The sequence below is a fragment of the Ursus americanus genome, chromosome 16, assembly GCF_024610735.1.
Source record: "Ursus americanus isolate L20-20 chromosome 16, mUrsAme1.1.p, whole genome shotgun sequence".
Classification (NCBI taxonomy): domain Eukaryota; kingdom Metazoa; phylum Chordata; class Mammalia; order Carnivora; family Ursidae; genus Ursus; species Ursus americanus.
In genome coordinates, this window is record NC_142142.1 from 55,906,586 (window position 1) to 55,918,213 (window position 11,628).

Sequence of the window (11,628 nt, forward strand, 5' to 3'; positions counted from 1 at the left end):
GTCACAGGAATAAAAGGCACAGTATAACAAATATAGTCAATAATATAGTAACAGCAACACAATGGGATGATGTAGCTGGCAGATGATGGCTACACTTGTGGTAAACACAGTATAATGTATAAACTTGCTAATTCACTAAATTGTACACTTGAAAATAACGTAGAATTGTGTATCAACTATACTCAAAAAAATTAAAAACAAGCGTACACTTATTGTGATGAGCACTGAGTAATGTATAGAATTGTTGAATCATTATGCTGTACACTTTAAAGTAACAGAACAATGCTAATTATACTTCAATAAAGAAAAAAAAAAATCACCCATCCCAGTTAGCCTAAGGATTCTACTTCTGAGAAATTATTTGAAGGAAACAATCTGAAATGATGGTAAAGACTTATTTGTAAATATATTCAATGGATATTATTTGTAATATAAAAATAGAAATAGTAAGTGGGAAATAATTATGTGAATTACAGCAACCTTATCTTATGACTGTTATACAGCTATTAGTATAGTTTTTCTTAATAATGTAAAGGATTGCTTAGACTAAAATATTAAATTAAAAAATCAGTATTTAAGAGCAGTCTCAACACAAGGTATGTACAGAAAAAGACCAGGAAAAAACTAGGTATAACTACGACAAAAATGCTATCAGTGGGTGAAAAAAATTGTGGATTATTTTTCTGCTTTATACTTTTCTATGCAATTTTTCTTCAATGAACATGAATCACTTTTCTAATAGGAAAAACAAAAAAATGAAATGAACTTCGTATATTTACCAAATATGCTAACTTCTCCATCTGTGAAATTTCATTTTCATTTTATTTTCTAAATTCTCTATAAAATGGCCATATCTTCTAAAATGTAAATATTAGTGAAAAGACTACCTACAGAGAAATGTTTCCAACAAAGTGTAAAATAATACATAGAAAAGACATATAAAATACAAATTTGTACAGAAGACAATGGATTAAATGTAGGAGCAGAAATGAAATAGTGTTAAGCTGACGGATGAAAGATTTTTTCACTTTTCAAAATGCAATTTAATGGTAATGCTGTCCTGTCTTTTTGATAATTTAACAAAAATTGCTTTTCACTTCTCATTAAAGAACTATTTGTCTCATGCACTTAACGAAACAACACTACAAAAGTAGCTTTGGGGGACTTTATAAGGAAGTTACACAACAAGAGCAGTACTTCTAGTAACAAATCAGAAGGGATTAACATATGTTTGCCGTCTCAGGTAATACTTGCTTCAGTACTATTTACCACTAATATACTAATTGTACACAGTCCTTCTGAAGTACCGAACAGAATTATTCTTACTATACAATTAGATCTTCAAGATTAAACATTACATGTACTTTATAAGCTTATACATCAAATCATGGGTGGAATCAGAACACTTGACCAACAAGTCAATGTGACTGAGTGGTCCTATAAGGAAAGGGTTTCTGAAAGCAGTAAAAGTCAATAGTAAAACTAACATGGAGTTCTCTAGCTATCTTTTAAGTATAAATAAATTACAATATTTTTCCAATTTAAAATTGACTTTTATTTTTTTTAAAAGATTTTATTTATTTATTTACTTGAAGGAGAGAGAGAACATGAGCGAGGGAGAGGAGAGGCAGAGGGGGAGGCAAAGAGAGACTCTCCAGCAGACTCCCTGCTGAGCACGAAGTCTGGCTCCGGCTCAATCTCAGGACCCTGAGATCAGGACCTGAGCTAAAATCAAGGCGCGGACACTTAACCAACTGAGCCACCCAGGGATTGCAAAATTGACATTTAAGATGTAAGAATTTATATAATGCAGTAAGTCCTCATGAAGATTTAATTTCACTTTTCCAATGGTGGGTAAGGAAAACAGACTGGAGAAAAGGTAAATATCATTACATTTTTAGATCCATAGACTTTGAACCGAGGGTTACTAAGACTATAAAAGAAATGATTAAAAAATAGTTTCCTATCTTAAAAATAATTTAAACAAATTATCAAAAATGACAACTCAATTTAAAAAATGGGCCAAGGGTGCCTGGGTGGCTCAGTCCATTAAGTGGTTGCCTTCTGCTCAGGTCATGATCCCAGAGTCCTGGGACTGAGTCCCAGGTCACGCTCCCCGCTCAGTGGGAAGTCTGCTTCTCTGCCCCTCCCCTGGCTCATGCTCTCTGTCTGTCTCTCTCAAATAAATAAAATCTTTAAAAAACAAAAACAAAAAACAAAAAATGGTCCAAAGGACAAAAAAAAAATTCACAGAATAATAGGTATCTTATAAAACCATGCACTCAAAGTAAACAAAAAAATGTTAAATCAGAAATGTTAATTAAAATTAAAAAATATTATTTTGCCCTCTCAACTGGGAAAGATTTAAAAAAATAATATTTCTGGTAAATGATTTCTTCCTGGTGAAAATTAACAGGTGTGACTTTTCTAGAGGATAATTTGGCATCTCATGCTGTAAGATGTAGATGTAAGGACATATTCCTGATGCGAGAATTCCATTGCCATGGGATTACCCTAAGGTAATAATCAGTTAAGCACACAAAGATATATATACAGGAATGCCCTCTGAAACATTACCTTAGAAAGAGAAACAGCAAAAGAAACAACCTAAAGGTTTAATAGTAGGAAACTGATTAAATAAAATACAATCATACTAAGAATGCTATTTAACGATGCTTGAGACTTTTTTCTTTTTTTTTTTTTTTAACACTTGGGGAAATGTTAACACATAAAAAATACGTATAGAGGATATCAATTTCATTACTAACACATAAAATATATGTGAATAATGAAGAGGATATGAACCAAATATTAATAGTGGTGATCTCTTGGTCTGAACGTTGGCATTAAGGATGTTTATTTTCTTGAGTTTTTCAACAATATCTACAACGAAGACGCATACTTTTGTAACTGGGGGAAAAACACATAAATACTATGTTTATCTCAGAGAAGAACCTAAAACAAATTTTAGCATTTTTCAGTCTAATTTACCCAAGATTTATCAATTTAACTGTTTAATGTATTTTAAAAATATTTTCTAAATGAAGAGTTTCTGATGAAATCCCCAAATGTAATTGTCTTTCATTCTTCTAATAATCTCAAACTGGATATAGGGGCTATTTCTCCTTGAAGGGTGGGAAAGCATTCTCCATAAATGCTCTGAATAAAGGCACGTAAATACATTAAAAACTTTTTTCAAAAAATATGGAGGTAGAAGATAGAAGAGGTGCTAGGTACACGAAATAGGAAAGAATGGTATCTTAGTGAATTTGTGGAATCCATTTGGCTCCAAGGAAACTGACTCTACCATCAGCAGTGGCCTGTAAGTCAAATGTCATCCTATGAATCCAGGAATGGAGACCAGTTTCAGTTATTTCCAAATAAATGTTTTCTTAATTGCCAGATATTGAGATAGAATTTCCCAGTGGAATCAAAATCAGAACGCATTAAACTCTGTTAAAGTTAAAAATTTCTACAGAATATAAAAATTTACACAATTCTTATTTTTGGATGTTTGTCCCCAACAACTCCCCAAAAAGAACAGATCATTTTGAGCAATATTTAGCAGAGTAATTTGTCAAACATTATTTGTCTGGGGTGCCAAGAAACTAGAGAACAGTTTCTAATACAGCACATATATTCCATGACAAATACCATATTCATTTAGACAAACTATAAAAACCATACGTAGGCCCAGATACACATAATAGTGATTAAGTTATCTGATAACCAGTCCTTCTGCTGTACATAGTATAGCTGCTTCTTGAAATATGGGATATTTCAGAGCACAAGATTAATACCAAGACTACTGAGAGGAATCCTAAAACTTTAAAGCAAAATATAAAATTCAAATGTATTAAAAAAAATAAGTTCTCTTCAAGAAACACTGTAATTAGGATGTATTATTCTTTTTGTTTCTATTCTCTCTCTAAAAATGCAATTTTGATACTTTATTTGGAAAGCTTTAAAAATACTTACATTTTAAGGTAGTAAAGAATTATGCCTAAATCTAAAAACCCCAAAATGCACAAAAGCAGTCTTCACAATGTCCTTGCTATCAGTTTTGCATTTCAGGTTCTCTTAAGGATAAGTCAGTAGCCCAACACCAATATGCCTTTATTGATCGACTGATTTGTCAGAGAGAGAGAGAGAGAACGAACGAGCACCCAAGCAGGGGAAGTAGTAGGCAGACAGAGAAACACTTCCCTGCTGAGCAAGGAGCCCAATGCGGCACTCGATCCCAGGACCCTGGGATCATGACCTAAGCAGAAGACAGATTAACCAACTGAGCTACCCAGGGGTCCCCGCAACATGCCATTTTAATAAGATAATTTTCAGAACCTCTGTGAAACAGCTTTAAGATTCTGTGGACCACACATTCATATGCTCTTTAGGTAAGCAATATAAGAGGTATGGTATTGAGGAAAATATAGCTATCTGTCACAGAAAAGATCTGAAAATAACTAATGGTTACCTTGGGGTGGTGATATTATGGGTTATTTTTTTCATTTATCTATACCTTAAAATTTTTCAATAATAAACATGATCGGTTTGATAACATATTATTCTTTAATGTGAAAATAGTATCTTCTCACTTGATAATTTCCTTTCTAGGAATTTACCTCCAAATCTCACTCCCTCTTCCTGCCCCCTCCCCTGGAAAAAAAATGCAGACACAGAATTACATATGGAAATATTATTCACTGCAAATTATTTACTATATGTGAAAACTGGATATGTTCAATGGTAAGAAAATTGTTCAATAAGACAGAATTCATCTACAAGATGGAATACTACACAGCTATTAAAAATGCTTTAAAAAGTTATATATAATAAGCAAAATATGCTATACAATAGGTGGAAAAAAGAATGCAATTTATTTAAGTGCATACAGCATGTGATTCATCTATGGGAAAAAATTATTAAAAAAAAAAAGACTAGAGGGAAATACGCCATGAGAATGATTTACTCCCCTTGGAGGAATTGCACATGTACTTTTTGTGCACTATACTCTTCTTTATATTTTCTATAGTAAGACTCTTTCTTTAATAGAAAACAAAAACAATTTAAGGACACAAATGACTTTTCTGGAATTTTATTTAACAGACAAAAACCAACAAAAAACTAGCCATACAATTAGAAGGAAAAATTTTTTGCTAGCACAGTTTTGATAAAATAAAACACTACTCAAGGACGCTCACAGCATAGCAAACTAGCAACCACTACTGCCCAAAATAGTTTAACAGTCTAAATGCTATTATTCTTTTCCCATTATGCTAATTTTATAAAATTAACTACTCTAATTCATAAACCACAAACCAACACTACAAAGCTTTTCTGAAGTATATATTAGGAAGCTGGATTCTACCACCACCTGCCTTCCCTTTTGTGTGCAAAATTTACATAGAGATCTAACATGAGAATACAGCTTCAGATGATGATGTAATTATACTTCTTCAACAATGTTAAGCTATTTGATAGATTAGACCAAAATGAAGATCTCTTTTTGTGTACTGATTTTTCTTTTCCTAAAAGGCAAACAGTCTTGGATCTCCCCAGCTCTGTAGAAAATACGTCATTCTTCAGTGATTCAGAACAAGAGACAGAGAAGAGCCAAGTAAAAATAACGGTCCAATTGTTTACCACACAGACATATAAACTAAGCCCTAAAATTTGCCTTGGGTTCGAACTTGGGAAAAAAGACCTCCAAGTTTTAAAACACAAATTTACATTGACGTTAAACCACACTATACTGAAGAAATTTCTATAGGAAGTATAATCATGATATTTAGCTGGTATTGTTCTTGATACCACTTTAATTGTTCTCACTGTAATACTGTAGTATGTTCAGCAATGAGAACCTAAAATAATGTTAAATAAAATTTTAAGGTTTCCAATAGCCATCTTATTTATAGTATTTGAGATAGTTGTATTTACTGAAGACAGAAATACTTATCCAGTCAATGAATGAAGATAATAAACACTGCTTTAAAAATCCTTATTAGGGGCGCCTGGGTGGCACAGCGGTTAAGCGTCTGCCTTCAGCTCAGGGCGTGATCCCAGCGTTCTGGGATCAAGCCCCACATCAGGCTCTTCCGCCATGAGCCTGCTTCTTCCTCTCCCACTCCCCCTGCTTGTGTTCCCTCTCTCGCTGGCTGTCTCTATCTCTGTCGAATAAATAAATAAAATCTTAAAAAAAATAAAAATAAAAATAAAAATCCTTATTTATAGTATACTTTAAAATACAATTGTATAGGTGCTGCTGCTGAACAATTCTTAATGCAAATTACCACAAAAGTTCACAGAGCAACTTTGCAAAACTTCAGATCTATAAGAAGTTTTCTTTTCATTAATTACCCTATTTTCCTCATTCCTCTCAAATTTAAAATTTCCACTCACACCAAATTACCAGGAACACTCACATATCTTAAATTCACATTATTTCTTTTTATATGTTAAAGACACCTTCTTCTGAAAAGCAAAGGGAGATGGGTTCTATGGACCAGAAATTCAGCTTTTCAATTAAATCATTTTACACCTGTATACTAAGATCTGAGTGATCTTTCATGATCCGACCTGTGCCTTCAATTACAAATGCATTGATCTCAATCTGATGGCCAAACCACGGTACTACTCCACAGTGCCCCCTAGCTCCACCAGATATATCAGTTTAAAAGGGACAGGGTTTGAACTGTCAACCTCAAGAGAAAGTGTCACTCATTACTAGCTCACCTAAACATTCTTAAATAGATAGTCTTGCATCTAAATTTGGCCTAATAAGTAACAGCAGAATTAAATCTTGTGACCAATACTGATAAAAGCTGCTGAGGAAAAAAAATTACGAACTTATGGCTTTGAAATTCAACCACATAAAAATGCTTTAAAGTTCTGTAGGAAGCTTTCTTTAATACACAATTTGTTTGATTTTTAGGGTCATTAAGCAAGGACTCATATAAAAATACACATTAAAAATGCCTCTTTTATGTAATTTATGGGTAAATAGCATGGCATTAGGCCATGGTTCTTTAGAGGAATTGAATCAATTTCTTCATTTTTAGAAATGTTGGGATCAAGATGAAGTAATCTCACTATAGTCACATTATTTATCATTACAAAATTAGTATAATTGCTAACAATGGTAAATTTGTGAGAGAAAATTTGTGACCTTGGTCCTGATGCCATAAAATAAGTCAGATTTGGAATGCCTCAACATTAGTAGGGGAGCACAAAAAGTGAAGATGACACAATGACATATGTCCCTACTTTTTGGAAATGGATTCCTTCACATTAAGCAAAATTTCCAAGAACAGCAGCAACAAAAACCACTCAAGTTTTCAAATATCCTTCACTTCACATAGCCATTCTGAAAACCCATTCTAGATTATCGCATTTTCAAACTCTAGCACATTCACACTAATAAGGGGGAAAACTGAGTAGGATGAAAACTGGGGGAAAGAAAAATCTGAAAAAGGACGAAACTCCAGAACAACTACAATAAGACAGGGTAGAGTATGTCAAAAACACAAGGTTTTATTCTAAAGAATGGTTTTGTTTCTACTGTTTTTCTGAAGTATTTAATTTGCACGTCTTAAAATAGAGACCCTGAGGAGAGCAGCTTGAGGCAGTGAAAGGAAGGGGGGCGGGTTAGGTAAGAAGAGAGACTTGGGAGAAAATATGTACGGTGCATCAGAATGTGCAGTGGAGTGGGGGATGCTGGATTCACCGCCAGGAAGCAGTTGAGGGCTTTATGAGTAGAGAGGCAGAATCAGATGTGGCTTCAGGAACGCGCATTCGCCGCCAGAACGCACACCTGGTCAAGGGACAACCTGGGCGAAGCGAGACCGAGCCACCAACTGTGCAAACGCAGAGATGACCATTTTAACCAGGTCTATTGTCTGGAGTATTAGATGGAAATGCCTCAGGCACGAGATCAAGCTCTGACACCAAATCAGAGACACTGTCGGGCAAAAGGAGGGAGAGAAGATGGACAATGGCCGTCCGGGCATTCCCGGCCACGGGGGCCCCTTCCCCGCGGGGCCAGGGAGGGGCGCCGCAGTCACGGGGGCGCGCGATGCCCTGTCCCGGGAGTCCAAGTGCAGGCGGCCCCTTCCCCAGGGCTGGCGACGTCCCTCATCGCGCCGCCCGGGAGCACCCAGACTTCCCCTCCCACCCCACCCCCAGCTGAAAGCAGGGAAGACGCGGAACTTGGGCTCCGGAGCGGAGGCCACAGATCAGGTCACGGCCCGGGTGGGAGGCTCTGGGAGAAATTCCATGTGGCCACGGGGGTGGCGTAGAGAAGGCAAAGCCCCGGCCGGTCAGGTTTCCAACTGGACGACACTCAGGTCGAGGTGACCGGGCCCCGAGCCCTTCGGCGCTCACCGACCCCCCTGCACCTCCCGGGTCCTCACAGTCCCAGGCCCCCCGCCTCAGCCAGAGACCCAGCCCCCCTACCCCGCTGCAGCCACCACTCCCGGCCAGCAGCTCCTCTCCCCCGGACCCTCGCCTCGGACGCTCCCGCCGAGCCCCGGGCCGCACCTCCGTCTTGGTGATCCGGTGCCGCCCCAGCTTCACCACAGCGAAGTTACCCTTGCCCAGCGTGCCCTCGATGTCGTAGAACCCCACCCGGACCGGCCCGCGCTGCAAGTGCTTCGGGCCATCCGCCATGACCATGCTGGGCCCCGCTGCTAGACACGGCGGACTGGAGCGCGGGCTGGCGGGCCGGCGGCGCAGCGCGGCTTGGCTCCGGCGACGCCGCTCCGCTCGCTCCCTCACTCGGTCCCTCCCGCTCGGCTGGGCCCAGCCAGGCGCGCGCCGCCGCTGACGTGTGCCGACGTCAGGGGGCCGGGGCCGGGAGGCGGGGGCGGGACTGGGCCTCGATTGGTCACCATGGCGACCGGAGCACCGCCGAAGTCGGCGGCAGGGAGGGAGGGAGCGAGGCAAGACGGGCGGGGCCTGGACGGCGCGATCTTTCCGGACTCAGGCGCCCCGGGTTCTCCGTCTTCTTGCGGCTGCCAGGGGCGGGGTCACCGCCTGGCCCGCCCAGCTCCTCGGCCACCCAGCCGAAGGGCAAGAGCGAGCCCTGGTGGGCGGAATGGAGGGGTGCAGCGACCTGGACCCGGTCGGCCGTCTCCTTCCCCCACCCCAGCGTTCTCCACCTACCTGGGGGCCTTCCCGCCAAAACCTCTCACCTGTGACTGCAGTGCCGGCAAATTTAGCACCGGCAAAGAACGGTGGTTGAGCAAAGCATTGCTCACAGACTCCTTTCTTCTTATCCCTTTCTCATTTGTTTCTATATAAATCCCTCCACATTGTGATGTCTCTGAGGAATCATTCTGACAGCAACACGATCGCTTATAGACTCACAGAATGTCAGCACTTGAAGAGACACTAGAGATCACTTAATCCAGGGATTTGGAGCCTCACGCGGGCTTCAAAGCCTCAACCCCTCTAAAACGTATGCGAATTTTTTGCTTGAGATGGTCTCTGGGGAGATGGGACTGTAGCTTTTATCAGATTCGCAAACGTGTTGGTGACCCTGAAAAGGCTAAGAAATACTTACCTAATCCAGTTTCTTTTCAGATGATGAATCAAACCCCAAGGAATGAAGGGAATTGCCAGGGTCTGCAGGTGAGGGTAGAGTTAGGATTGCAAATCACCGCACAGAAGTCTTCCAAGGGGCGGCCCAAGGAAACAGAAACAGCGTTATTTTCGTATTTTGAAATATATTACATGCCTCCAGATCTTGCTTTCTAAATGCCAATCTCTACTAAAAGGAGCCAGACTCTGGAGAAATGGATGATTCGAAGGCAGAAAGAAAGAAAGTATAAAATGCCCATGAAGATCTTGTGCCAGAAAGCAAGATTTTCAGAGTGATGGAGCACATGTCAAAAGCAAACAGGAGCCAGCTTGAAGCTACCTCCGCTTACCAAAACTGGGACAATTTAAGCATCGCCAGTGAATAGTGATTAAAATGGATTATAACACAATGAATTTCAAAAAATACACAAGTGCATATTTATTCTTAAAATGTTAAATAAATATAAATGCCAGAGAGGAGAACTAACTTTTCTTGACAACTAAGACACTGGAGGAAATGGTGAAATTAAGAAATCACCATTTTGCAACCATTATGGTAATAATTGATTCAGATAGGGAATTATCTATCAGATTTTAAGGTCATAAAATAGATGTTAAAATCACCGAGACAGGATATTTACATACGCTCACAGTATCCTCAAATTTCTTATTCATTACAAAGTGGTAAAAATGGCCCCTTTACAGTGGAGAAATCAGAGGGACACCACCCTAACCAAATGATCAAAGTTAATGTCACCAGTTATGGGATAGAATGACATGATGTGCCTTCTGAGGTGAGATACTGAGAAGGATATCGCATCTCTTACCTAGCATCCCAGTCAAAAAATCCATATTCTGAATCTAACCACAAAGAATCAGGAAACTGCAGACTGAGAAATATCCTACTTATCCACCAGCCTATACTCTTTAAAAAAAAAAAAAAGTCAGTGTTATGAATGATAAAGAAAAGGCTGAAAACCTGTTATAGAGTTAAGGGATTAAAGAGACATGTCACTAAAGGCAACGTGTAATCCTGGATTGGGAGAAAAGTGCTATAAAGGAATGTTTTCAGGACATTGTTGAAATTTGAATATGGATTGTATATTAGATGAATATTTTATTTTTGTTTAAATGTTAAGCCTCTTGAATTTCATAATTGTGGTTATAAAAGTATACCCATATTAAGAGATACACACTGAAGTATTTAGGAGTGAAAGTTTTTGATATATGTAATTTACTCTCGAATGGAAGATAATGGAAAAGGAAAGATAAAGATAGATAATGTGGCAAAATGTTTAACTGATAAAACTAGATAAAGGGCATATGGGAGATATTGCATCTTTCTTGCAACCTGTTTTAATTTTAACGAAAATATGTGTGTATGCATACATTTTATTAATTTAATACATTTTGTGTAAGATCAGCTGTTCTTGGGCCCTCCACCTGGTCACTGTGCTTCTCTCTTGCACTCTCCCCAAGCAGTACCTTATTCTATGAATTATGTTGTCTGCAAAAGTGATGAGGGTGAGACTGGTGAGATTTCTGGATTGATGAGAGTAGTAGGAGGGTTTGTCTAACTAGGCAGGAGCCCACATTTATACTCTAACTCAAAAAGAGTTCCCATATACATTTTGCCAGTTAGATTAATGTGTTTTAAGTGCTCTGGGGGTAGAAAATTGGGAATTTGATGAAAAGCTACTTACTCAAGAACCAGAAAATGAGAATAGAGACCCAACTAAAGCCAGCGTCTCCTCTTTAAAGTACATCTTTCGAACAGAAATTAAGACTCTTTTCTGATTATTTTAATCAGCTAACCAAGCCAACTACCTCCTTGCACAGTCTGGGATTAAGACTCGATTTGGGGCTGGAAAGAGGAGAAAGAGATGGCAGGGAGTACCAACAGGTTTTTGGCAACCCAGAGATCAGTGTGAGGATGCTGAGTGTCTGGAGGTCAGAGAAAGAGAAGCCAGAGATAGGGGAGAAGTAGGAGGGGTTGTGCCAAAAATAAACCTTGCCCCCTTGGAAATGCAGCAGGTGCACCACTGAAAATTA

At 39.0% G+C, this 11,628-nt stretch overlaps 1 protein-coding gene across 2 annotated transcripts in view; it reads right to left on the bottom strand.

Annotated features, from left to right (window-relative positions):
- The window catches only part of SIK2 (salt inducible kinase 2), a 133,044-nt gene extending 124,237 nt beyond the window's left edge, over positions 1-8,807 (bottom strand). Inside the window, exon 1 of one of the 2 annotated variants that reach the window (XM_087868453.1) lies at positions 8,536-8,807. In XM_087868453.1, coding sequence (XP_087724579.1) covers positions 8,536-8,670 — 135 coding nt within the window. In that variant the 5' untranslated portion in view covers positions 8,671-8,807. The remainder of the gene's footprint in view (positions 1-8,535) is intronic. The other variant, XM_045797746.2, reaches the window with a different exon arrangement.
- Positions 8,808-11,628: the final 2,821 nt, after the last annotated feature.